The sequence below is a fragment of the Dendronephthya gigantea genome, unplaced genomic scaffold (genome assembly GCF_004324835.1).
Source record: "Dendronephthya gigantea isolate DGI-Jeju-01 unplaced genomic scaffold, DenGig_1.0 000000F, whole genome shotgun sequence".
Classification (NCBI taxonomy): domain Eukaryota; kingdom Metazoa; phylum Cnidaria; class Anthozoa; order Malacalcyonacea; family Nephtheidae; genus Dendronephthya; species Dendronephthya gigantea.
The window spans coordinates 6325241-6352685 of NW_021163010.1; the positions used below are offsets into that span (position 1 = coordinate 6325241).

The 27445-nt window shown below is 37.2% G+C and overlaps 4 protein-coding genes across 4 annotated transcripts; 1 reads left to right on the top strand and 3 right to left on the bottom strand.

Annotated features, from left to right (window-relative positions):
- Positions 1-1028: 1028 nt before the first annotated feature.
- On the top strand, positions 1029-16918 carry LOC114516889 (E3 ubiquitin-protein ligase TRIM71-like). Its single transcript, XM_028536496.1, has 12 exons — positions 1029-1428; positions 4558-5190; positions 8204-8416; positions 9962-10056; positions 10921-11321; positions 12232-12505; positions 12961-13048; positions 13366-13431; positions 13832-14167; positions 14689-14830; positions 14900-15021; positions 15523-16918. Exons 1-12 carry the CDS (start codon positions 1243-1245, stop codon positions 15823-15825), a joined length of 2859 nt encoding a protein of 952 aa, XP_028392297.1. The 5' UTR covers positions 1029-1242; the 3' UTR covers positions 15826-16918.
- LOC114516898 lies at positions 16639-19026 on the bottom strand. The gene is made up of 7 exons (XM_028536509.1): positions 18999-19026; positions 18859-18902; positions 18367-18449; positions 18204-18278; positions 17852-17926; positions 17376-17461; positions 16639-16728 (listed from the first exon to the last, which is right to left on the bottom strand). Exons 1-7 carry the CDS (start codon positions 19016-19018, stop codon positions 16650-16652), a joined length of 462 nt encoding a protein of 153 aa, XP_028392310.1. The 5' UTR covers positions 19019-19026; the 3' UTR covers positions 16639-16649.
- An 18-nt stretch (positions 19027-19044) lies between these two features.
- On the bottom strand, positions 19045-21417 carry LOC114521079. The gene is made up of 3 exons (XM_028541488.1): positions 20900-21417; positions 19727-20027; positions 19045-19239 (listed from the first exon to the last, which is right to left on the bottom strand). Exons 1-3 carry the CDS (start codon positions 21352-21354, stop codon positions 19045-19047), a joined length of 951 nt encoding a protein of 316 aa, XP_028397289.1. The 5' UTR covers positions 21355-21417.
- A 2808-nt stretch (positions 21418-24225) lies between these two features.
- On the bottom strand, positions 24226-25997 carry LOC114526371 (nucleic acid dioxygenase ALKBH1-like). The gene is made up of 3 exons (XM_028547997.1): positions 25585-25997; positions 24956-25287; positions 24226-24661 (listed from the first exon to the last, which is right to left on the bottom strand). Exons 1-3 carry the CDS (start codon positions 25971-25973, stop codon positions 24288-24290), a joined length of 1095 nt encoding a protein of 364 aa, XP_028403798.1. The 5' UTR covers positions 25974-25997; the 3' UTR covers positions 24226-24287.
- Between the last annotated feature and the right edge of the window lie 1448 nt (positions 25998-27445).

Sequence of the window (27445 nt, forward strand, 5' to 3'; positions counted from 1 at the left end):
GGCAAATTGATATTTCGTAACCATGCATACGTCGTCCATTATTTATTACCATTAATGCAATGCCAATTATATTAATAATATTAGATAGAAGGAAATACTAGAGGGGACGAAATTATATAGCTTTCCTGTGGATTTGAGCAGTGGATATTAAAACAATTCGACCACTTGGAAATTTGAATATATCATGGAAATCCAATATACCATGCCATTCGTGGGTATTGGAACTCCACGGATTATTTAGAAGCATGTATTAGTGTCAATGTAAAAAGACGCGAACTTGTAAATAAGAGATATTCGAGGGCTGGCCAAGGCCAATTTTATCGTTTTAGTGCATGTTTTCGCGGGCGAATAATCAATTAATTAACGTGCGCGGTCAAGTTTAGTTACGCAGTTAGTGCACGCAGGATGGACAACAGAGGCAAGAAAACATCGCGTGCCCGTCAAAAACGTACCATTAAATTAAATTCATCAAGACTGACAGAAATTAGACGTCTATTATGAAGACAGCGAAAAAATCATCTCAATTTAATAATGTGATGTTTTCGGATTATACATTTGAGACATTTCAGCTGTCTTTGTAGCTCTTAGAATTACCTCGAATTCTTTTTAATGCTGCGCATGGCTTGTTAATATTAATGTACTCAAACTCATTACAGCTATTGTCGTTTTGCATCAACAGCCTAGACAGCCTTGCCGTTAAGAATCTACTTTGGCTAAATTTTTTACATGGACCCATCCATTTACCACTCTCAAGGTGCGCCTTACGCTTTTTCGCGATGAGCGTTAAATTATAAATAATAAACTATTAACAGTTTAACATTCATTGCAATCGAATAATCAGTTTTATAACTACGATCAACAAGCGCAATCCGTTTTGAAAGCGCGTGTTAATTTGCATGCTATATGACTTTCTTCATATTTCATTCGCCCGACAAAATGTGTTGTCTTTGTTTTCGCACTGTACAATTGGCCAAAATTACGGCCAATTTGTTTATGCGTCTGCAGTCCGGGGTGCCCTGCAGTTAGTACAGTGTTCAGCTGCGCGCTGTGGTCTAGCGGCCGCGATCTTACTCATTGCTTTCTTGCAAAATATATCCATACATGACGTGATGTTCGAGGCGTTTTTTGTCCGATCGAAGATCGGTGCAAAAATTCGTCGGCGATACTACTCGAATCGTATCTTCATCTGGGAGATATTCGGTCAAAACTGTTCAAATTGTATCGTTTCATTCCTAGTAGAAAATGTCCGTTGTAGAGGAGGCGAATTTGAGTGAAGAAAGTCCGGCACAAACGCGAAAGACCGATCGAATGTTGACGAAAATATTACAAAAGCTTCATCGCTTGGGTCCGTCAGACGAACAAAAACTCGGTGAAGATGTTTCAGTTCCAGAAAACGAAGCTTTATCGGAGCCAAGCGAAAATGAAAAGGTAGGATTGTACGACTGATTAAATTTCCTATGCATCGTAGGCGTACGTACATTCAGTTACCTTGTCTGAAAGTAACGAGTATGTCAGAGCCAAAATCTGTGTGAACTATAAATACGACTGGCCACATACATGCATGTAGCAGTGAATTTTACGGGTGGTACAGTACGCATCGCTTGATTATTTAAGGTGGCTCCGTAACCTATGCCACGGTTAATACATAATGATATCAAGATCGGGGGCGCATCAATAATACTTCTGTTTGGCGGCAGATGAAGCTTTCTGAATCAGGATGAAATTGCAAACGAACGACCGTAAAAATCGTAGCATGCCTTTTTTATTCACATGCAGGCACTATTATCACGGTTTGTTTGACAAGGCTTAATATGTTGGCTTCAACGACTGTGTTTACCACTGGTGATAGGATAATCCCATTTAAAATACATTACGTGAACCTGACTTGTTTTGGCTCCGTCATTCTGACCGTGAACCAACCCGTGGTAACTGCGGTTACGAGGTCACTATGATATACATTCATGTACAGTAAGTTGAAGTACACTAAGGTCCCGTTCACCGATCTACTCCGGTAACGACATAAAGTTGTACATATACTGAAATAAATCTCAACACTGAGTGCTTTTGCTCCATGCATAAGATTCATAAACCTTTTCATTCGTCGCGAAAACCTCATGCAGTTACAACTCTCGATCTGGGAGTGTTTACATCGCCAGAGGAACCGCAAGGTGTTGATGGGGGGAGGGGGCCAGCGATGGCGAACGAGCTTCGAATCAATTTCCGGTTATTAATTTTGCCCTCTCTCAATTTCTCTGATTTAAATGAATTGAAAAGCTTATTCTAGCAACAAGTGCTCTCTTAATTGCCGGCGCCACTGCTTGTCACAAAGGACCCATCCACAACAACAAAATATAAGCGCACTCCATGTTAGTGAACTTTTTGCGATACAGTCAAGTTCTGGATCGAGGAGGTTTTGTCAAAGTTCAGTGGCGAAGGAATTAACAGCATGCAGTTCAGTTTAAGCATGCAGACTTGTTTAAAATCATCACAAATCGCCCATGATTTTTTATAAAACATGCACGGCCTTTTGCCTCCTAGGCTTGGTATAAATAACGTGAATAAAAACATCGACCTAAATTCTTCTCCGTTTTCATTCACCGATATTCAACATGGAATCGTTCGCCCACGGGCGATGATTTGTAATATTTGACCGTCCATTAAAGCCCTGTTTACCCTAGACACTCGATTTATTCACTTTATTGGCACGGCACGGCTAAAATGGGTACCTTACCCTTCATTTCATCCGTTCTCGGCCTTTGTTTTAGTATAGTCTGAACCCCAATAAAATTGGGCACGCGCGAAACTGATGTAGTTAGCAGTGTCATACAATCGCTTGGCTTAGGAGGGTCAAGCTTAGGATGTCTCAAGATTTTTGGTGTATATTTGAATCAAAATCAATAACAGCCGCTGTCAAAAGATAGTCCTTTTAAAACCTCCATAAAATTATTTGGATACAGCATACTATATATATACAATACACTTTTTTCTTTTGTATTTTATGTTTCATATTTTTATTACTTTTCGGGGCGATATCTTTTTAAGCATTTTTGCCACGGTCGAAAAAATCAACATTTCATGCATGGATTTTGCACCAAATTCTGTACAACCGATATATATATGGTTAAGAAAATCACTTCCGCGGTGCGTGCGGAATATATAGCACACTGTGTGCATGCAGTCTTTGTACACCCTAACTTTTGCCTTTCAATCTATTTTCCCTCGCATCCCATTCCAATGCCATCACTCCGCATAACTGTTCAGAAAATTGAGAGGAACTTGCATTCCAATTCTTGTTGTATATGCATGGTGATGTTACCAACCTCTACTGAGGTTGCTCATTAGGCCGACGATATAAAGGATGGCCCATTACTATATACGTGAGTATTTAGTGAATGTGCTTTAGATAGCTTTTATTGTTGGCCAAACCTGCGGTCTAAACTTGGTAAAATTATAATCAATTTTGCAACATATTTTTAAAATCGTGATCAAACATTGAATCCAAGATAAGTGCGGACAAAATCCACGTTTTTTCCCATTCATCCGAATTTAGGACTTCGTGAATGGAGCGTTTGAATTTCACAAGGTTGCACACGGGCAACATTTCAGTTGGTGTGGCAATCTAATGTAACGACTAACGGCTGGCTATAGTTTGACAAATCATAAATAAAAGATTACTTTTGGGCCAAGTGTTTCTTCTTCAGCTTGATATATCAGAATGATTTGCATATGAAAGTAAACAGCGTATAGTCCGAATTATAATTGTGTCTAGTTTTCGTACTAAGTAATAGAGCATTTATATAGGAAGCCCGCTTTATACCATCGTTACTAATGAATGGTCGAATACTTTTTCCAGCCACAAACTACCACGTATAATACTAATGATCTATGTCCTCCGCTACTGAATTCAATTCTCTATTTTTGATCTTTAGCGGCCGCGAACGCAGGTGGCTTGGTTGTAGCAGAATCTTGTTTTATGCTTCTCATGATCGTGTTTGGCCTAAGTAAATGCCGTTATTAAACAAAATAATACTCGGTTTGTGTGCGTGTATATATAACCAATTCATTTATTCAAACTCCTTGACAGCGATTCCAATATAGGTATAGAACTGGTATAGAAAATTTCTATCAGGCAAATAGGAAAACTTGGTTGTTCATCTTTTTTATAATAATTTTAATTGCACACTGCGCTATCATTTTAATATCTACGAAGCTCATCTGTCTGGCGACGTGGTCGAGGACGTGATTATTATTCGTCCTGAACAATACGCTACGATTTTTAGTAGGAGACCAGACCATGACAGATTAATGCTCAAATTAACCGACGGCCAGCGATTAATTCCTTCTTGCAAAGCCTTAAACTGTGCGCGACTTAAATATTCATGAGATGAGTGATTCTGACACCGCGTCAGTAGTGTCACTGCCGTTTCTTTCGACCTCAAATTGAAAATTTAAATGCAGACTTTACTTTTGAGGCAACGAAAGGTCTTGGGAGAACTTTGAATCATGTGCTTCACGCCGAAGTAACCTCTGTTTATTTCCACTTTGACGCCTGTTTAGATTTCTGAAGAAACGTCTGATTTGCCGGCAAATTTCTCCACTTCCGAGCATGCAATGGACGGCAGGCTAGGACTACGATCTTCTGGCCACGGTTCAAGAATAAACGCAGATAGGCCAAGCAGAGAATATGTTTACACTAATGGCGAGATTCAACACGAAAGCCACGACGACGGTCGTGTTTTTCGAGAGGAGAGAAGCTTCCTCAGAACACAGCAAAAGGCGGAAGAAGCCTTACATTTTAGTAAACAGGCTAGAACGAGCGACCTAATCAATGGGCCAACGTTGCCAAGATTCAGCATGACACTCGCAGACGACGAGAAACCGCTCCCGAGTATAAGTATAACTTCGGGACAAACAAGTCCACGTCAGAGCGAAGCTGAACTTCCATTGACGCTATACAAGACTGAGATTCAGGATAAACAACCGCCGTCCTATGATAGCACTCATATAGAACTGAGGTCGAGAAATATTCCGTCTGAGTTGAAGTGCTCAATGTGCCAACGTGAATACAGCGAACCGAGACTCTTGCCGTGTCTTCATAGTTTTTGTTATCGTTGTTTGGAAGAAGAGGTTTCACACCGAACCGAGAACCGAATACGCTGTCCAAAATGTCAGAAAGATTTCGACTTGGGGGTGAGTTTTAGCGATACTATAATATATATATATATACATGTATGCATGTTATATAATGACTTAATTTATCTACAACGGTAAGCGCGTACAATTCATGGCTTGGGCAGGGTGGGAATTTTGTACTGTATCGAAAAGAAAGACTTCAAAAGACAAGATGAGCCATATCAATTGTTCTTTATCCGAAATTTCGTTCACATGCATGCACCTGTAAGGTCCAAATCAATGTTCAAACAAAACATTAGATCGAACTGACCGGCGCGTATCGTATTTAGTATTACTATGTGTGCATGATCGTACTAGTATACAAAAACTCGTTTACGCGGAAGTGTTTATAATACACAAAAGGCTCAAGTCCATTATTATTAAGGTTCACCTAAGGTTTCGTGCTAAACGAGGTGTGCTCGAATTCAATCAGTGCATGCATGGAGCCTTGAAGTCCATTGTGTTAAAGTGGGAAATGATAAAATGTGTATACTACAATTTCGGATACCCCCTGTCTCTTGATTTTTGTATAAGAGTTGACAATCATGTTGATTTAAGTAAATCTAATGTCTAATGATACTAAATTGTATCGCGCATGGGATACAATGGGGTAAAATCGTTAGGCCGAAAGCTGCTACGACTGTGTTATTTTCACTTTGCAAGTCTCTTCAAAAGCTCTTCTTTGAAAGCGTCATCACTTTGTGCCTAGCTCTTCTAAAAATTTGATTCAAGAGTGCACCATATACTACTACTCATGCAGTTTGAAGACTGTTCGAATTTTTTAACCTACAGCTTGGACCGCGCCGATTTGGAACGGTGTAATGTATAATATAGTTTCAAGGAATGTAGAATCACAAATCGAATAGCATCGTTATAATTGTGGCTGAAGTCTGTAGATCGACTGTATATGAGTATTCTAAAAATGAACTAACGGCAAAATTGGATATAACAATGGATCATTCTATTTACGCCAGAATAAAAACTAGTTGTTTTATTAGGGATATTAGGGCAATAAGGCACAAACTGTTGCAATTACATGCATTTCTTAAAGCGATATTTCAACTGAAGCATATGCTCATTTTTTAATTCTATCGCGAAGTTGCTGACTCTGTTATTAAAGATCAACTTTGAACTTTGACAGCATTGACTAATGACTATTGTGAGTATAAACCTTTGCGCTAATACATGCATCAAGCAGTGTGAAATTACGTTGCAACACTTGTTACAAAATTTTACTATGCGTAACACGGTAACACAAACACCGATATACGACAATACAAACACTATATATATCGGCCTTGAATTGTATTTACAATGAAATACGAGGATCCTGCGTAGATAGGGCATCTTACGGCCTTCTCTAACATATTGCAGTCACTCAGCTTAAATGTAAATAGTTCCTTATAATCATATATATAAATCATATATATATATATATATATATAGGATGCAAATCAAATGTAATATTCTATATTGGGCAGACTGTTTGGAGCGTATTGATATCTGATATAAATATATATCCCATTTTGAGCACACAATTCGTAGTTTAAATTCGCAAATCATAATTTCTAGTTCTAGACTAAAGTCTTTCACACCTTGTCCGCATAATGCACATGTAGCTACGTCTAAACAAATACTCCGATAATTATATGATATAACAGGAGTATTTTCGGAACACTCTATGAAATCGGTTTTCATATATTATTACATTTGCTGAATATTTACCAGAAATGACGCATGGCTTGTGCTGAAAAAACAAACACCTTGACGGATTCTAATGATTTTGGCCGCTGCATTACGCTTATCACGTCGTAGATAATGATTCATTTTATTTACATATTAAAAATAATAATAACATGCAATTTCATGTCATAAGTGGAAAATCAGATCGCAAATTTTGTACTTTTGCATGCAAATTAATATTTTTTATACTATCCATTAATCGAAAGCTGAAAATCAGTATAGATTTTTCGATGAACATGAATATATATGAAAATGAAAATGGATATACTTGGCTAAAAGGCTGTGGAAGTACTGTCGCGTCTAAAATTCAAAAGCCAGACTCAGTCAACAGCTTCAGCTGATATTAAGGTGAAATAAGGTATCGTTCCAGAAAGCGTTTAAAAACAAAAAAGTTTGATTTTCTAAAAAGACAAGCAGCACAAGTGGTACAAGAACACCGGTTTCCATATTTCAGTGCATGGTTAACCAGAACCAAGCTTTAAACCACTGATATATTAGTATCTATCCGCAGGATTTGCATGTTTCTCGTGGTGTAGTTTTTTTTTCATCGCTAAATGCAGAAAACAAAAACAAGAATTTATTTTTGCTCGCGCAAATTACTTTACGCATGCGTCATGAAAGCGAGAGGTGTTGAAGAGAAGAATTCCGCCAGGAAGTAGAAGTTCGTTGAACTTACTGCAAAAGCAAGTAAAATGGATCAATATCTGCGTATCTGGGATGACGTGTAATCTTTACGTATAGAAAATAATTATATAATGAAGCAGGCTTTTTGATTAGGACAGATTCCAATGTCGCTTTTTTTTGTACGTACGTACGTAAAGTTTAACACCTAGGCTGTTATGTAATTAACTTTACTTTGGTAGAAAACACGCTGTATAATCTAGAGCACCACACCCTGTGTCAAAGGTTTTACGCCCATCACTCGAATGTTTTGGGCATTAACTTGCATCTACGTGGAAATGGGTTTATTTGTAAATTAAAATGTCAATAAATCGCGGGGGAGAAACGAAAATAATTATATTTGACGGATATTTTTGGGCCTGATTGTCTGTTGAGGTTAAAAACGTGATCACACGTACGAAGATCATATTTGAGGCCACGCTCGTAACACGTACTTCGCGGTGATGCGCTAGTAGATGCATTTCAAGGAGGATTTATTACGAATTTACGACTCTCAGTTTGCAAATAATTGCGTTGATGTCTCCCTTAGTTTGTTTTCACGCATGCAGGTGACGCTCCCCCACCCCCCGTACTGCGCTAATGTTTGTTTATCGATGTTTAATTTTAGCGTTTTCTCAGCGTGAAGGGTCTGCCACCGAACTTCGTCGTAACCACATTAATTGATAAGGCAGCGCTGGAACGTTTCGAGATCGAGCCGATTTCCTGCAGTAGCTGCGAGGAAAGACTGCCTGCCACTGTGCGCTGCACTGATTGCATGGATTATCTCTGTTCCACGTGTCATATCGCACACCACCGGCTAAGATTGACTAAAGGTCATCAGGTAAAGAATTAATTACATGCATTGTAGATAAAAAGCAGTTTTCCAGCTGTTATCGTTTGATATTTATTTGTGCAAGGCTCAGGAAGTCTTCCAAACGTCTGATTTTGATCTTGAGTACTAAGTATAACTAGATTATGCTTTCTGGGTATTTTTTAACTCGTTTTATTTCCGTAGAAGGATCATCATCTTTTGCAATAAATGAAATTTCAATCGCTATGTATATATAGGCACTGTTTTTTTAAAAAGATGGACTATAACGATATCGGAGAAACGGGAATTTTATTAGGAGGATTTTCAAAGAAAATTGTCAATGAGAATTTTTATCTTGCATCTATGCATATTTCCACTGGCACTGGCGAACAATCGGGTTTCAAAATTAATGATCATGTATTTTCATTTTAATTATAAGCGTTTTCTGGTTCATTCATGCAATAATTGCTCATTACCTTATGCGGAATCTACAAAGACTCAGAGAGCTTTAAGCCTGACAGACAGCCAAGAATTACTTTAACCCGTCGGCAATTTAAGTATATATAGGTAAGCCGATAATCGAGATTTGGAAAATATTATCTTTTATCATTCCGAACCAATTCACGATATTTATACCTATAAATTAAAGCATTCGAGTCAGGCAAATTCGTTAACCGGTATACACCTGTCAGGAGAGCAAACGATTATAATGCAAAAATGGGAAATTTAAATAAAAAAGAATTAAACATGCCAGAAATCGCTGCACGATGTTCAAGCCAATCCAGCGAAAATAAATATATAATATATAACAAAATACGTGATGGTTTTTGCGTTTCATAAATATTTTTGGCCCTACAATTGAAATGGGTAGTGTCGCAGCTCCTCGCAAGAATGTTTTTAATTGGCTGAACTTTACAATACATTTCTGTTTCAACCAATAGCATAGCTTCGTTCTTGAGAAAGCATAGAAAAGCATTATCCAATTAGACGAAAGCTTCCGAGAGCTGCGACATGTTCCATTGACATATACGTTTTAGCTTATAGGAGCCAGTGGTCATGCAGGGGCACATGCCGGCCAAAGGCAAACAATATTAAGTAAATTACCATTATAATATCTTTTAAAAGCATATTAAACAAAGCATGCATTTTGGAAGTCATTTCCGATTGGGCTTTAATTGATACACTTCATTGTGGCAAAATTTCCCTATATATAGCCCGCGAAAAAACCGTTAACATAGTACTTAAGTACATAGTAGTCGTAGACTTTTCTTGATTGTTTTAATAAATCAGTAGCTATACATTTTTTCTTTGATATTTTCGAAACAGCCTCTCCCAAATTTGCACGGCTATAGCTGTTAAGGATCAAAAATGAGTGGAGAAACGTGTTTTATTAAAGTTGGAGATTTTTTGCATACTTTCTTTTTGTAAATTGAAAAATTCTTTTTGTATTTCCGTGTAGCTATATTCTTTTAGATTTCCATGCATTCACAAAGTTGTTTTTATTGAACGATTCTGAAATTCCCCATGCAGCAGAATTCAGAAATAAAATACACTTTCTTTCTTTTCTTTTGTCAGATTTTAGCGTTACAAGACATCAGAAGGAGTAAAAATGTTGCCGAGCTGCTCCACAGACCTATGTTTTGCTCTCATCACTCGCAAGAGAAAATTAGGTGAGATCACTGAATGCATGAAAAAACTCAATTCAACTTTAGGAGATTTAAATATAAATTAGATTGTATAGGTACACCCGTAAGTAATTAATACTGTAAAGCTTTCGGTCCTTTAACCCGGGCCTTCATCAGTGCAATTATCTGATTACACATCAACATGTCACTACATCACGTTCGTCTTGATTTGTTAGCTCGGGCCATTTATATAGGACCGAAAGCTTTACAGTATTAAATACTTACGTGGTGTACCTACAAGCTAATTTACTTATTTATGTCACCATGCAAACTTACAAGAATATTATGATATAGGAGATTTACATCGAGGGTCCATCTGTGTGTTCTCAAGATGCATGTTTATTCTAGAAATAAGCCATGTGGGTCTTCGTCTCTACATCGTTTGTTAATATATTTTCAACATTTGTTATGACGGCCCTTATAATGACTAAAATATAAGCACTTAAATTAAAACTAGTGTGGTTTGCGCGGTTATCGTGGCTTTATGAAGACGGCAGCAGTCGTTTTAATTCAAAATGATCGCCCTGTTTTCCCCACTGGTACAAGACAATCAAGGAGATGTAGATTCCAATAGCTTCATTGCATGCATGCATGCTATATACACACAACTATAACGGTCGTTATAACGATTATTACATTATTTACATAGTCCAAAATATCTGCATGCAATTTGTTTTTTCAAACCCATGCACAAGAACTCGAAACTAGAGCTTGAAGATTTTGTCGAACCTGGCAATCTGTATGTGAAAAATTAGATAACATTTCAAATTCTGTCTTGAATACCTAAGTTCCTAGGTATAACCATGGAAGCGTTATTTTTTCTGATTAAATATTTTAATTCAATTTCAGGTTTTATTGTGAAAGTTGTGACCAGGCGATATGTCGGGACTGCACAATGGGAAGTCACTCAAGCCGTGACCACAGATACTGCTCTGTGAACGAAGCTATCGAGAAACAACGCCTAGTTATTGAAAATCTCATCGAGAAAGTACGTAAGCGCGAACCGCTGCTACGCCGAGCTATTCAAACGGTCGAAGAAGTAAACACGAAGCTGGCGGCTAAAGCACAAACGGCGAAGAACGAAATCAATAAATGTTACCCAAAGCTGTTGAAAGCCTTGGAGGAACGACATAAGTTTATGCTCAATGAAGTAGATAAAATGTTTCACGGAAAAGCCAAGGTTCTAAATTTTCAACAAAGAGGGCTGGAAGTGGACTTGGAAAACTTGTTGAACACGTGTAAAGTCACAGGTTAGTGCAGTGCAGTCTTGGAATTAGTTTACGAGGTTCTGATTGAACTTCCAATATACCGCTACTTTCGGGGAAACATGAACCAATCAGATGCGATGTTTCTATCAGATTGACCAATCACGAATGCATGCAATAACTGAAACACGCTATTATAATTATACAAGGTGTCTGAAAACGGAACCTCCATAGACATGTCTCCAGAAGGACGGATTCGTGTGAAAATTTTTCGCTGTTTGAGACAACGTAACTGCATGTGACTAAAATACTGTGCAAAAAAAACAAAACAAAAAGCACAAGCAAAGAAACGTCGAGTTTATAACTATTGTGAATAGCAATGACATTATTAATGATAATCTCATTTAATACATTTATGCGGGTTCTTTTTTTCGGACATCCTGTAGATAACAACGTCGCGTTTCCAGAAATTAGTGGTAAGATAGCTGTATACTAAATCACACTTCAGCCATACATTATGGCCTTCATTGGCCTCAACTTTCACAATATTAGCGGAAATTCAAAACACCGTTAAAATCCCTTGAAAAATCTTTGTAATCCTTGACCTTTAGAAACATGCATATGCAGTTTGCCTGTCGCTAAATGCAGCAGGTATTTTCAAATTTTAGCTGTCAATTCATTAACATTGCATGCATTTGTAATGCTACAAGAAACAAACTGGTTTTGTTCAAATGCTAAACTTCAAATTAATAAACTTCGTATGGTAGACTGTCGGATGATACTAGAAAGGTTTTTGAATGGACACAATTTGACGAGACATTTTAAGCTTTATCACATGCAAATGCGAAAGGCAAGAATATAATTTTTTAGTATTTTCACACGTCAATTCGTTTGTTGTTCCAAATAATAATACTAAACAGCGAATTTCATGTAAAATATTGCCATTCGCTTTTAGATGAAGTACTTCGGCATGGCAATGAAACGGAAGTTCTGGTGGTAAAAAAATTGCTTTCGGATCGTTTGGCTGAGTTGGATACGGCAAAAATACGGCAAGATCCTGAGGAGAACGATGTCGTCTATTTCAATGCTCAAGAAGAGACTATGATGAAAGCGATTCAAACACTCGGCAGTGTCAAAGTTTCCTCAGCCTATGCCGCACTCTCGTGTGTTGTTGGAGGACTAAAGAGAGTGCCACACGGAAAAAAATCGTCTTTTACCGTTAATACCAGGTAAACCTCTGCCGTGCACGCAGATGCCACTGGCAAATATATATACTTAAATTTTTAGATCTGCCTCTCCGAATTACATGTAAGAAAGTCAAACAGAAACAAAAAAGCTAAAATAACCGCGATCAAAATATATGATAAACGCATAAAGACAGACAGGAGTTACAAATGGCACCAAATATGCGCACTATATAGCCTATTAGGCAAAACAAAAAAACATAATGACTTTAGTGGACGAAAAAATGGCACCAAATATGCACACTATATTGGTCATTAGGCATAACAAAAAACCCATGATGATTTCAGTGGTCGGACAAGACGTATAATGTAATGACATCAAGACAAAAAAATACATTAAAATAAACTCATAACCGAGCTGTATAAAGAAACTATCAAATAACTCGTAAAATCTGTCGGGCATAATCCCGACTGACGTTGTTCTGTCCTTTTTCTTATAGAGATCATTATGGTACGCAGTGCAGTGACGGAGGTGAAAGATTACAAGTTAACATACAGTCTACTGCTGGAGATTATACCCTGCCTGAAGTGAGAAAATATAAGAGCTAGGATTAACTTCCATCCCATAGCGATCATCAGTGCAAAGGATGCTTCTTGTCCGTGGAAAAATATCTCGATTCAGATAAAAAACCCTGTTGTCTTTTAAGTTCCCTGGAAAGGATTCAGTCGACCCTCAAATTTTTAGAATATCCCAGTTGATTGGTCTATACGCGGTTTATACATATAACTTCTAAAATTTCCTCCCACGCTGAAAATGTTCTCTTCAAGAATTCAAAAAATAGCACAATCCCTTTTATCCCTCGTCTTAATATATTTTCACTGGTGTATTTTTTTCTTGTGTATAGATAGCTGACAACAGAGATGGCAGTTATGTTGTCTCTTTTTGTCCGTCAAAACTTGGAACGCACCGAGTAAGTGCATGAACTCGTGTTTTCCTTGTCATACAGCATTAAGATTTTATTATAATTAGGAAGAAGCCACTATATGTGGATCATAGTATATACCTTCTGGCTACCATCGTTCTAAACCGCATGGGTATCAACATCATTCTAAACCAAAATAGCCGCATAGGTATCAACATTAAGGTGCTTTTTAAAAGGAACCATGCAGTTGTCTATTGTCGATGTTAGAAACATTTTCCCACCAGCAATTGGAAACGGATAGAAACTTTTTAGACAAACACTGAAGCAGATTGAGCTGGTGTGCCATTCGTCATGGTTTATTTATTTATAGCAAATGCTATACTTTGGTGCATAACAAAGGTCAACTCATTTACCCATTTTTTATTTGCTTTGTTTTTTCCCGTGCAAGGTGACAGTATGTATTCAAAACGAACACGTCCAAGGGAGTCCATTCACGGTGCAGGTCGTTCAATCTGGAGGAATGATCCTGAAGTTTGGTAGAAAGGGAAGCAACATGGGAGAATTCAATGGTATTTTCGGGGTGGCGGTGGATCCTGTTGAGGGAAGAATTGTTGTAACCGACTGTCATAATCACCGCGTCCAGGTTTTCAGCGCAGATGGTATATTTATCTTTCATTTTGGTCGCAAAGGTGAAGGAAGCGGGGAATTCCAGTGTCCAACGGGTGTTTCAATTGATGCTCGAGGACAGATCATCGTCTGTGAAAGACTGAGTTATAGATTACAGGTAGGGGTGATATAATATACCGCCATTGAAACGTTTTGAGAAGTTTGAGATCTCCCGTGCACTCATTGAGTGTGAATGAGCTTTTAGAATACAGGCATATCATTAAAGTTTTTCATTTATGGTATTGTCGATATTTCACTGTTTACCATATTTTACTGTATACCATGATGGTGTCGATATTTTACTGTTTACCATTGTGGTGTCGATATTTTACTGTTTACCATTGTGGTGTCGATATTTTAGTGTTTGCCATATTTTACTGTTTACCAAATTTTACTGTTTACCATGGTGGTGTCGACATTTTACTGTTTACCTTCAAACGGTGTGGATATATTTATGTAGAAGATAGGACATTGTTGTTGCCATATTTCCACAAAAAATATATATTATTTCAAATTCCAATAGCAACTTTCCGTGCATGCTTATGCTTTTGTATATTTTATTACTATTTTATACCCAATACTACTTTTCGTGGAGATGTTAAAAGATTATTCTTTCTTTACATTGCTATTTTCTTTCAGGTATTTTCCCGGGATGGTTCATTCCTACGTGAATATCGTATACCAGATTTAAAGGCGTCAACACTGGCTATTGGGGAAGAGCATCAAATTGTAATTGCTGACTCTGCAAATCGTTGCGTTCATGTGGTTAACATGGAAACAGGTGAGCGAAAATCCGCCATCTGTATTTTTAGAGAATTACTAACAGTGATGAATTGAAAACAAACCTTAGGTCATTCGATCAAGTTTGGTTCGTTTGGAGACGAGACAGGAGAGTTGTCATATCCATGCTATGTAGCTGTGAACGACAGAGGTCATATAATCGTGTCAGATATGCATAGTCATAAGATACAGGTGAGACGTGATAATTTATACAATGCCCAGATTCTGTACCTCATAAAAGTTAACAAATGAATGCAATAACAGTTCTTATCCGATTATTCTCTTTCGCCAAATGGCCTCGTTACCATGTTAACTTATTCTAGCATGTCTGAGAAAGATAAGGATAATATTTCCATGTCTTCAAGACAAAATAGGTTGTTGCTCACCCTAATTTGCAAGAAAAATTAAGGACGAAATGTAAATACATTTGACATGAAATGAGACCATTGGGTGAATGAAGTCTAAGTTTCGTAAAGTCTTCAAGCTTATTATAAAGTCTTCGAATAAAGTTTGTTCGACATTACCGTAGACGCATGGTAAAAAAATATAAATTCAAAATTGGCATTAAAACGGCAAAATGCCGTTTCTAAGTTTTTTGGGTTTTTTTTAGTAAGCAAATTTTTAAGTTTTAAAATAAGTTTTCAGTAGATTCGTCATGATCATTGTCGTTTGCAATCGTTTCTCGTCCATCAGGTTTTCGATTCTCGCGGTCAATTTTTGTTCAATTTCGGCAAGAAGGGAAGCCTCGAAGGAGAACTGCTTCGTCCAACCGGGGTGGCGGTCAATCGAGAAGGGCATATCATTGTTGCGGATAGAGACAATCATAGGATACAAATATTCACCGCCGATGGAAATTTTTTGCACAAATTTGGGTGGAAAGGTGATGGCGATGGACAGCTTAATGACCCTCATGGCCTAGCCATTACTAGGGATGGTAGTATTGTCGTGGCAGACTTCAGGAATAATCGAGTACAGGTGTTTGGCAGAGTTGGTTAGTTGGTCAAGAAAGATGCTGACGCACGGATTTAATCGATCGAGCTGTTGTCCAAGAAAACGCTATACCGTAATGGCAAATCTGCTTTGAAGCCACGTTCAAAGGCATAGGCTTCTTTCGTTGATCACAAGCTAACAGCTTGTAGTAACAAGTAAATTTAATTTCGACGTGACTGTAATCATATCATATATATTGCATCTAGATTTAGCTAACCGACACATTTAATCGTGATAGAATTTATTATTCACTAAATTTAATTTAAAGTAAATGCACATTCGTGATTTGTCGCTTGCCAATAGCATTATTCATGATTTTATGAGTGACAGTCTCCGTCATTGACTAGAAGCTATTTTTTCCTTAGCAAGATCTTACTATATATGGCTAAAATCGCTTTATAAACCCTTTCAAGATATTCTCCACCTTTTTGCAATGCGGTGAAGGTAATGAGACATTACGATATGCATAAATGATACCAATGATGACGTGACTCCTATAGCAATGAATTCTATGTAATCTGGAACGATGACTTGGTGATGTTTGAAGCCAATTTGAAGCCGAACTGATAGACCAGTCCACTTCTATTTTTCTAGTCTTCACGGATTACGAATGCGGCGACAAGCCTGGAACTGGTCCTCAAATTAAGCGGCTCCAAAATGGCGGTAAAGAACTCATCAGTTATCGTTTCATCTTGCCCATGTAGTAACATCAATAATGAATTGAGGCTGTATAATCAAAATTATGACTTTCCAGTCACCACACTACATATTCAGGGTGCATCAAAAGAAATGCAATTAAGGGAGTAAGACTTTTCACGTTTTGATCAGCATCAATGAGCTGAAAGACTTTCCACAATTTGTCGAAGGATCTCTATGGCGTCTTTGTTCCTTGGATGCATTTTTATAGCTCTGTAATATAAAGGATATAATAGAGTTCAATAATTTAATTTGTTGCCAAAGAGTTCACTTTATGCTGTTATGCATGCAGTTTTATCTTCATGAAGATGAAGTGTCAAGGTGGTCGTATGCAAAAATATTGGGTTATCCTATTTTAAAATATAAAGAAAATAAGAACTGTGATTAATTATATATAGAATCTTTTGGGCTGTCTAAACACCAATTTTGTCTCGCAGATGAACCAATTAAAGCAAACATATTTCTTTCAGTTGCAGTACTGAAAAGGTCGAAAAGGCAGCAGAGAATTGCCGGTACATAATATGCAGAATTGTCGCCAGCTGTCCTACATAATCACATCGACGCAAACAAACAAAAGAGTATACATTTTCAATCAAGTTGAATAGACCTTTGAGGTGCTTACGTCATGTCGGTCTCGAACAATGAATCGCAATGCAATCTGGGAAACAAGTGGGACAAAATTGTATAGATAGAAAACTGTGTGACCTAAGCACTTCAGAAGGCTATTGACCTATGAGTATTTAGGACGGTTACATTAAAGCCATTTTATTCAGAGCCTTTTGCATAATATATATAATAATACAGTTCATTATGGTGAAAAAGTTCTAAAAAACATCACTAAACATGATTACATGTCATACCTGAGTATGTACGAAAGAGCTCTTAGTGAATAACCAAGTTTGTGAAGGCCGTCGGCATAGAGAATGAGACTTGGTGCATGTAAAGGCTGTAGAAAAAAATATTTCAACCCATTTCAGACGTCGAACTTTTCACGTACCGAGTCGAACGCAAATTACTTTAGCTGATTAACATTTAGTGCGGCACATGAGAAGTTCAACGTCTGAAATGGACCTTAAGGCATAACGACGCAAAAGAATCAGGGCCGGATTAACCATGAGGGGCATCTGCCAATGTATGGCGTGCATGATCCCGCGCTTGATTCAGTTGGAATTCTTTCCGGCGCGTGGCCATGCATGGCCCCAAAAACTGCCAGGCCACATGGGCCAAAGACTGCAAGACTTTTATAAACTCATGGTTGGTCGTTATTGGTTATACATCAATAACATCATGGTATACATACTCAAAACCAGCACATGCGAAGATTTCTTAGACGTACCTGTTTCTGAAGAGCCTGCTCGCAATATTTAAATGCTTCAGTGAAGTCAACAGCCTCGTTGTATTGTTTCATCAACTGTACACATAAGAGTCAGAATTTATTTTTCACGAGAAAAATGTATAGTCGCGTGAAGGAATAGGCAAAACAGATGCATGTATCCATATAATCTAGATATTTAATTAGCCTCGCACACAGAGGTTTCCCCCAGAAGGAAAACCCTCGGTACCAGGTTTGTAACTAATTTACACCCAGAAAATTTGGGGTAGGACTTCATTTAGCAAAAAGGATATCCGAATCCTTTTTTCCGAATCCTTCGGAAATCCGAATCACGAATCCCAGCAGTGTTATTTACCTTAACAGCCATTGTTGTAGAAACGTTGTAGACGTATTCTCGACAACTCTGACTTAAATCACAATATACGAGTGCCTGAAAATTAGATCATACAAGAGGGTTTGCAGATAATTGAGTAAATTACTGTATCTCGAAATTATAGTTCTTATACTATATTACTTACATCGTCCTGGTATTGCGGCAATATTGGCTTTTCGTAAAACCACTTTTGATAAATATATTTATGTCCTTTTTTCACCTGACGAGCTGTATACCGCGGATGTCAAAAGCAAGGACAAGATTATTATTATAACTTAAGACAGAAAATTATAATTTAATATATTTTGTAATCGTGGGGAAAAGGGTAAACCTGTATAGTTGAATGTATTTGTAGATTTGATGTTCAAAAGAGGACTGCCCAACTGCACCCACTATACTCTTTGACCTCAGGCTGGAGTGGTTGCAAAAGCGCACTGATCTAGGAGCGCCCTAAAGCCTGTCTCACATTGATCACCACCGACAATCGGCGAAGTGTCGGTGGCCTGTAAAGACGAAAATACATTCAAAATAACAAAGGACTATTCTTCAGCAAAGAAACGCCGAGTTCACAGCTTGAGGTTACATAATTAATGTCAGCTTGAGGCCACATAGTTAATACTGCATGTGAATCACTAACCGATGTGTGTAGTACTTTCATCACACTCACCATCATCGTCTAAACTAAGGACATTGATAAAAAAAGGTTTGTACGTCAATCAATTTCCACTCGTTTCAATTTCTAGGAATTTTATACGTTTTATTAATTTCCTTACGTACTTTCTCCAGATAACAGCCATTCCTTGTTGTGGCTTGACGGAAATATTTAAAAATGGGAAAAATGTCTCACCTCCCTGATAATTAAAACGAAACTATTAGGAAAAAGACGAAAGACAAATGGCAGTGGATGCATGGTTAAAACCAATGACCTAAACCTAACCTCCTCGACGTCTGTAAGGTATATTATAATAGTTGCCATTCGATCATTAGGAATATGATGGCAATCTGTATGTGCTTTGTACTAGGAAGAAACATAATCTGTTATTCTAAAAACAACCGTAATAGCTTTCCCGTACGGGAATGAAACTGATTGCAATGTTGAATATACCATGACATAGAACTCCATGACATGGATTTTTGACGAGTTTGGACTCGGCTATATTCTGTAAATTTACCTATAATTAATTACTCAGAGGAATTAGCACGGCGCTCCGGCTCGGGGAATATATCTTACAAAGGTTTTTTAGAGTGCATGAATATTATAATTCTTCATATAATTCCTATATAACCTAGAAAAAGTTTATAATAATAAACATGTTGGGGAGACCTAAAATTTCCTATGACTATGTGACGTGAGAGTAACCGCCATTTTAAAGCAAGGCATTTCTTTTATTTAAAGCAAGTTTCCGAGAACGGGGAGGGAGGAAAGATCAAATACTTTTTGTTCACCGTGATAAAAATCTCACTGCTCCCCAACTTAGCACCATGTCCTAGTTGTATTCAATTACCCCACTTTTTGCATCATAATTAACCAACTGTGTGTGATAAGCATTCGTAACTGGCAATCCAATCGCATCTTGGATGAACTTTTCCAAGAGATCTACTTGATAATTTTCCCCTCGCGGTACTATCACGCTTGAGCTAAATTTGAGAACTTTCATCAATTTCTTGCCAATATTTAAGCCCTCCAGTGCACCTCCGTCACAACTTTCTTCTGCATTTAGAGAAATGTTGTACTCATCCGGTGATAACGAAGCTTTATAGATGGCATCTAGCAATTGTTTCATCGTTGAAAATCTCCATAACTTTCTAACGAAAAGACAAGAGCATTAGATCTTAAAGGAGGGGACATGCATCCTAACACATCGGCAACCGAAACTGCAATTACTGCATGAAGGTATACAAGCTTAATAAAAAACCTCACCCAATTACTTTCAGAATAAGAAAAGGTTAAAGGCATTCAATTGTACTCTAATTTTCACCCTAATATATATAAAAATTGCTCTCTGTTAAGCGTGCAAAATACTGTTTAAGCGGGAGGTAAACCTATATGGAACTTTTACGTCGTTTCATAGTCTACCTTATCCAATTCCACTCTTCATCCCGAACCACGGTCCTTGGAGTTTACACTATTCCGAATTCGCATTTGATCACGATATCAAATCTAGCCATGTCAGAAGCATTTTTAACCCCAAAGGATGATGGCAAGTTAAATGAAACTGAGTTCCGGGGCCAATTGTTCAAAGCTGGTTAGGCTAACTCAGGGGTAAATTTTAATCCACTGTTTCGGTTTAAGGACTTCTGAACCGCTAGCGGTTCGTTTTAGAAATTTACAAAATATGGCTTCATATTCTTTTAAACAACCGGCTCCTGGGGACAAAAGATACCGTAAAACAACTTAAACTTATGTCGTTACTATGTGAATCCGGTATAGTCATTGTGGACTGGGTTAAAAATAAACTCAAATAAACTTACCCTGGCCTAGGCATCATATGTCAAAAACTTGGCTCAGTTTGAATGAGCTTGTTATAATATGCTGTTTATTGTTATCATTTAATTGTATTTTATAATTATTCATGAAATTTAAACATATCTCCACATAAATCTGTGTCATCTGCTGATTACATGGATACGGTTCTGCATGTATCTTTAATTAATGCTTGCTGACCGTGTCTATTTACCTGGTGGCGATACTTTGTCTTATATCTTTATAAGTCCGAACAAGCTTTTCACATTGATTTTTGCTCAAAAAATTCGGGATTATGTAAACATCAGGTTGATTTTGTCCTGTTATTTGCTCTCCCTGGGCTAATTTTATCTTCCTTTTTATCCTGGTCCATTCCATCTCGTCAAATGTACATTCTCTTTCGGCTTCCAAATAGTAAAGTAAATGCCATAAATTTCGGAGAAGGCAATTGCTCAACTGACTCGAGCATGTCTTTTCTTCAGCACGGGATAATAGTCTTCTATAAAACGACTGGTGAGGACTATAGGAAAGAAAAGAATTCTGCAGACGCTTCGAATCCCGTAAGATTTCCTCCAACATTTCGAGGCTTTTCGGCTCATTTTCACAGCTTGAAAATGCAGACTTCATTTTTACTGTGAAGATTAAAACCAAAGAACATGCTAAATTCATGATTATTTTGTCAAGACTTGTACTTCACGAGAAGGGATACTTGGATAATCAAAAACCCTGGCTTGCGAGGTTGTATCCTGCCGTATATATGCATGCATGCCAAGGACGTGCCGAAAAATGCTACATAGAAGCAGAAACCTTTCATTTAACTAATTACAACATCTGCGCACATCTGGCTCACAAAGTGACTCGTTCTTAACATATAACAAATGACGTCAAAGAGTCAATATAAGATACTAAATTGCGCGTGTTTCGCCATACAACTTTGATAATAATAATCATATTCAGTCCTTCAAGCTCTTAGCAGCCGGTTGATAACAGCAAAGTTTTTGCATGAGAATTCTCCACTTCATAACTGAAAAATAAGAAATCAAAACAAGTGACTGCACGCGCAAAACTGTCAACGTTGTCAACGTGTAGGGATGGCAACAAACTTGAAACTGATGAATTTGGGGTGGTAATTGTAGTCGTATTATTGTGATACACACATATGGCCAGCACAATGACCGTCTTCGCTACAGAGGCCAGGGACTTAACTAGATGCAATAATTGAGGGATGTTGGGTGTAGAAGGTTGGGGTGGAAAATTCAAACATTCATCAATTAATATAGCTCAGTGGTCTATATAATATTCTTTTGTAGAGATTGCGACTGAAAAGAAATCCATCGGGCAAAATTGAATGTATAAATACGACCACCCCCCCGATTATCGCAATATAGTTACGTCCCAAAATGCGAGTTACATTACAAAGTACAATTTCTTTCAAACGAGCGTGTTATGTATCTTGTCTATCTTATGTTCAGCTAAAACCTCTACAGAGTATATGTATAATGTGATTATAATTAACTTACTGCTCAATACTTGTCAAAGGAAAGTTCCAAAGGAAAAATATGAAAACTAACCTAAATGTCTTTCAGTATAGTTTCGTTTTGGATATCTGAATCTTTTCAGTATATCAGTTGTAATTAATCTGTAGAGTTTATGAAGTGTATCTTAATGTGGAATTTAAGAAGCACATCCAAGGGCGCAAAATCTCGCCAAAGTCGCAAGAAGCTAAATTGTGAGGGTGTACATTCATAGATTTATGATCCAATGTACGCAATCCAAACAATCGCTATCAAAAGAAACCACTCCAGCATATGCATATTCATTTGGCACAATATATTTTGACGGTTCTTGATATGTTAAAAAATATAGTGATTTAAGATGCAAACAAAGCGGTTGTTTACGTTACGGAATGTTCCCCACCAGAGTTCCCCACTTTTAAGTTTTAACAATAGAATCAGCAATACTGAATAGATGTTATAACTTACGTCACACCTCCCAGAATCCCTAGCGCATCCATATTCCATACCGTCTTATTTCCATATTGCGCGTGCAAGTGGTGTAACACTGTAACTGAAAAGCACAGGCCAAAAACATGGTTGATTTAACAGAGCATGAAATAAAAATAAATATAAAATCCATCGGATTTCAACACCATCCACCAACATCCAGTCCACAGGCATGTTGAGAAAGGTAACGTCATATCTTCGAATGCACTGAATGCATTTTTGCAAACCATAAAGCTGTATTTGCCCCATTTCTCAAGGGCAACGCGAAGCCTAAGGGGTTGTTTTCAGAGTGGTTTTGAGGCGTTCAAGGCCCCCAGCATTGCATGATAAGTTTATCAGTATTTGACAGAAAAACAATATGTCGATATGCTCCACTATTTACAGCATTTACAACTATACACGCACATCCTTGTTTCAGCTGAAAACAAACTCTGACTGAAATTGATGAAATAACCGATTCCTACCGATCCTACGACATTGTCATTGAGTATAGGGTTAATATGCTAGCCTAGATTATAGGGGTTTTATGCTATTTTCCAGTGTCTTGGTCACTACAACTGTTTACTGTTTGTCATGCAGAATTTTTCCTGCTGTACGTCTGGCATATATGCAAACTCTATTTGTACGGGTATATTACCCGTATGGTACCCAGAACGAATGGAATCCTGACCACACAAAATTAACAATCTCAAAGAAATATGGCCTGAAATATATAGGGAAACATTCAAATTTGGAACATTCAAGTGCACTTGTTCGAAAGTGTACTTCCAAGTAAGAAATATATTGTTTTAAATAGTTTGGATTAAGTTTAGTTTTGGATTAGGGTTTTAAAGTCGTAAATTAGGTATATAGTTAAATGCTAAGATTCAATTGTTATTTTTCATACATATATCATCTGGCAGGAATTACTGTTTTTTATGCACTGTCTTTGTGAACAAAGTGCCCCCTCAAAGCATCAACTTGCTAATTGAGCAAGGCCTATTGTGCTGGAGGAAAGAAACTTTTTGAGAGAAGTAATAATATACTTCTTTAAAAAAAAAAGCTATATCTACTCAGGTGCCTTAGGTGTAAGATAATTCTTGTCTCCTAGAAGAGAGTTGGTCAGAGACCAATCAATATTGATCACAAACTAAGCAACATTTCAACAGCAGTTTGTCAACATTTAGAATTTTAATTGAATAAAAAAACACAAAAGACAATGCTTCTTGTCAATTCAATTAAAATTCCAAAAGTCATGTTGTGATGCTTGGAATGTTTAGTTTGTTATGAGGAGAAGATATGTACAGAATGGACTTTAGGTCCTCTCCAAAGCAATGATTATACATTTACAAACGATGAGAGGATTTCAAGGAAGAAATTGATTAACACCTGGCTCATCTAGGAAAACTGAAGTAAACTTTGCTAACAATATAACAACTTATTATAATTATTATAGTCATCAAATTGTTAACAATGTTTCAAATTATAATTTGATAATCATTTAATAATATTCCATTAGTTATAGTAAATACTCTACAAGAGTTGCAGGATAGTGTAAATTAAATTTTCTCAAAAATCCTCTAATTATCATCATCTCTATAAAAAACTACCTTACCACTTTCAAGTTAAATCCAATGTAATATCCTCATTTGGGGCATGCACCTGTCGTACATTAATGTTTATTCTTGTTGTTGCCATATATGAGGCAAATGGTTTCCACTCTTTTGAATTTGTTGCAAAGCCATGCAATTTATCTGCAGAAGTTCTTAGGTTAATATACTTGTTACATATTGAACAGAATTCATCTGGTTTCGAATAGCTTTTTTCAGTTTGTCTAAATAAAGACATATTGCCACCATTGGCATGATCATCCCACTTTAAACACTCTGGTGGTTCATCTTCATTACCAACTTTAACAATACATGGGACAGCATGGTAGGCTAGCCTTGATTTTTTGGTCATCACAATTACATCTCCACTTTTTACAAATAGTGCTGAAAAGAAGAGAAATATATGTATAGAGAAGTATTAGGAAACTCTTGCATTGTCATGTTACAGCAGCTTCTTTGCATTGGTCTTATTTGTATAGTAGGGGAAAGGTTAAAAAATCACTTTTAAAATTTTTTATCATTTATTATATTCTTCACATTTTTCTTGACACAAACTCAAGCACATTTTACAGTGTGAATGCGCCATAACTATGCATGCACTAGGCAAACCAATGTCTGGTTAAATAATGAACAAATTTGTCAACTATGCACCTAAAGTAGGAACATGTTGTATATTACCTGTCGGTTGAATATCACAAGTTTCTCCACCGATAAGATAAATAGCTGACTGTCCAAAACTAACTGATACCAAAGGCTGCGATAAATCATTTTCATATTTGTCAACATGTCCACCCATACTTGATCCAAGGGGATAATAATTAACAACACCAGATTCAGGTTTGAAGTTAGGATATCCAAGTGCTGTTGCTATGTGGCATGTCAGGCTAGCAAGGTCTCTAGGAAACCCATAGTAAATTCCTGGCTCATATTCAACATTGTTGTAGTCAAACTTGTAGCCAAGATGAGCCCATCTGAGTTTTTTGATAACTTCAGGTGAAGCTGACTGGACACTAATTGATTAGGTGAAAACAATTTAATTAAAATAAAATTGGTGTAATGGCCCCAAGAGTCTATTTCATTGAAATAGTAGAAGACATGTTTTCTGTTATATCCATGAGCCCATGGATATAACAGAAAACATGTCTTCTACTGTTTCAATTAAATAGACTCTTGGGGCCATTACACCAATTTTAAATGGAATTGCTACTATGGGTGATCAACTAATTTTATAGAGAGTTTTTAACCAGAGATATTAACCAGAGTTACTAGCGTTAATTTAATGCCAAAGTTAAACCTCTTTCACTTACCAGTAATCCCAAAATGATTGGTCTTCCTGTAGTTTTATGTCATCGTGAACGACCAAATTTGTCGCATTTGGTTTACTGGGGAAGTCCTTTAAAGAACGTTGCACAAAATAATGCTGTACTCCTCTTTCAAAAGGATTAACAATAAATATAAAACCAGGACAAGAAACAACTTCGAAAACCTTCCATTCGGCCACTTTAAGCAACCCTGAATTGCGACATTCAAAAGAATCGTCGAAATTTTCTGAAATATCAATTTCCCGCACTTTCTCTGAAAATTTCCACGGATTCTCAAAGTCAACTACATCGCTCAGGTCAGGAGGAGGACTACGTTTCTTGTATCGTTTGTACTCTTGGCGTACGGCGTTTAATTTTGGGTCGTTTTCATTCATTTCGGCTTTGTACCTACTTGCAGCCGCCATATTGTATATTTTTGCAATACTTCATGTAATCGATCATAGATGTAATCACCAATGAAATAATCGTAAAATTAATGAAGTCATGCATTCATGTAATCATTGATGAAATCGAACGTACGGCTTACGCGTTGGCGGCCGCCTTGAAAGTAGACTACAGTTCTACTGCCATACGTACAACGGCCGGCATTACGGACCAGTTTCGAGTCATGGAGCATACGCTAAATCGGCCACACTGACAGTAGGTGCAAGTGGAAGCCGACTTTAAAGCGGTGCCGTGTTAAGTAGTCACCGGTGGTCACCCTTTGTTGAGCGACCATGTGACAAAGTCCCGAAATGTTCATGATAGTAAATACTATTAAAGTGACCTTTATTGAACGGCCTCTTCTCTATTAAGCGGACGTGGTCACCCTTTCCACCGTCCCAAATTCAACCTTTCACTGTTTTGAGACTTTATTAACCGGTCTGAGAAAAAGTCAATACAGCAAACATAAAACTATATTATAATCAAGTTTTTATTTGTTAACATGTCAAAGTCGTTTATCTTTTTATTCAAACTTAAATACTAAAATTGTCAGCAGTATAACTTTTATCAATTCGTACTTGACGTGATTTATTATTCATTCAATAACTGACACGAAAATGTTTGTCATATATTGACACGAAAACGGTTTGTTATATACTTTTTAATCGGTTACATGCAGTATATTAAGCTGTTTTATTTTCAATTTAGTTATATATTAAACTTTATGTATTTTAGTGGTGTGGGGATTTCTATACAAGGACTGTATTAAACGGTCTACCTGTATTAAGCGTTCACATGCGAAATCCCAGTGAGTGACCGCTTAATACAGGTTCGACTTATTAGTAATTTTGGGTCTGTTAGAAAATGTAAGAACAATTCCTGTTTCAAGGAAAGTCTGGACGAACTTTTATCAATTACGTGTGCTTTTTCTGATGACGTCTATCACATAGTTATGATATTATAGTCTTCAAATATTGTCAGGGGCGTACAGGTCAGTAATATAAAACTTTCTGATGGAGCCCTGTTAACGGGAACTTTTACATTTTTGAAAGTAAATATCTTTTTTGATCAATTAAAAAAATAGATGGGAACGAGTTCATTTAACTCTGGTTTAATGCAGAGTTTGGGGAAATAAATAGATGACATTTTTTTGCAATCCCCAAATAAACACAGAGGTGACAACCACACAGGTGGCGATCCCGAACGTTTGTTATGAATAATGTTTATTGATTGTTTAAAACACTCAACTCAAGCGATGTTCAACTAAGCTCCGTTCTCTTCATCAACGTGATGGAAGGAAGTTATTTGGTCAGCGTAGTATTTCTACTAGTCCTGAACGTGATCTTCATTTTTTCTGGAATATGTCTAAATTCCCTGGTCATACTTATTTTCCGAAGATCAGTACTGCTTCGAAAGAAGCCAT

What these genes read in the sequence shown, in the direction of transcription:
- LOC114516889 (XM_028536496.1), top strand. Translation starts at nt 1,243, where the DNA reads ATGTCCGTTGTAGAGGAGGCGAATTTGAGTGAAGAAAGTCCGGCACAA. An exon ending in AGAAAGATTTCGACTTGGGG is followed by an intron (nt 5,191 to 8,203) that starts GTGAGTTTTAGC and finishes GTTTAATTTTAG; the next exon opens with CGTTTTCTCAGCGTGAAGGG. An exon ending in GAGATTATACCCTGCCTGAA is followed by an intron (nt 13,049 to 13,365) that starts GTGAGAAAATAT and finishes TCTTGTGTATAG; the next exon opens with ATAGCTGACAACAGAGATGG.
- LOC114521079 (XM_028541488.1), bottom strand. Translation starts at nt 21,354, where the DNA reads ATGAATTTAGCATGTTCTTTGGTTTTAATCTTCACAGTAAAAATGAAG. An exon ending in AGACAAAGTATCGCCACCAG is followed by an intron (nt 20,028 to 20,899) that starts GTAAATAGACAC and finishes TCTTTTCGTTAG; the next exon opens with AAAGTTATGGAGATTTTCAA. An exon ending in ATTATGATGCAAAAAGTGGG is followed by an intron (nt 19,240 to 19,726) that starts GTAATTGAATAC and finishes GTTTCTTCCTAG; the next exon opens with TACAAAGCACATACAGATTG.
- LOC114516898 (XM_028536509.1), bottom strand. Translation starts at nt 19,018, where the DNA reads ATGGCTGTTATCTGGAGAAA. An exon ending in TGCCGCAATACCAGGACGAT is followed by an intron (nt 18,279 to 18,366) that starts GTAAGTAATATA and finishes TCTAATTTTCAG; the next exon opens with GCACTCGTATATTGTGATTT. An exon ending in AGCAGGCTCTTCAGAAACAG is followed by an intron (nt 17,462 to 17,851) that starts GTACGTCTAAGA and finishes TTTTTTCTACAG; the next exon opens with CCTTTACATGCACCAAGTCT.
- LOC114526371 (XM_028547997.1), bottom strand. Translation starts at nt 25,973, where the DNA reads ATGAATGAAAACGACCCAAAATTAAACGCCGTACGCCAAGAGTACAAA. An exon ending in CAATCATTTTGGGATTACTG is followed by an intron (nt 25,288 to 25,584) that starts GTAAGTGAAAGA and finishes CTAATCAATTAG; the next exon opens with TGTCCAGTCAGCTTCACCTG. An exon ending in TTGTGATATTCAACCGACAG is followed by an intron (nt 24,662 to 24,955) that starts GTAATATACAAC and finishes TCTTCTTTTCAG; the next exon opens with CACTATTTGTAAAAAGTGGA.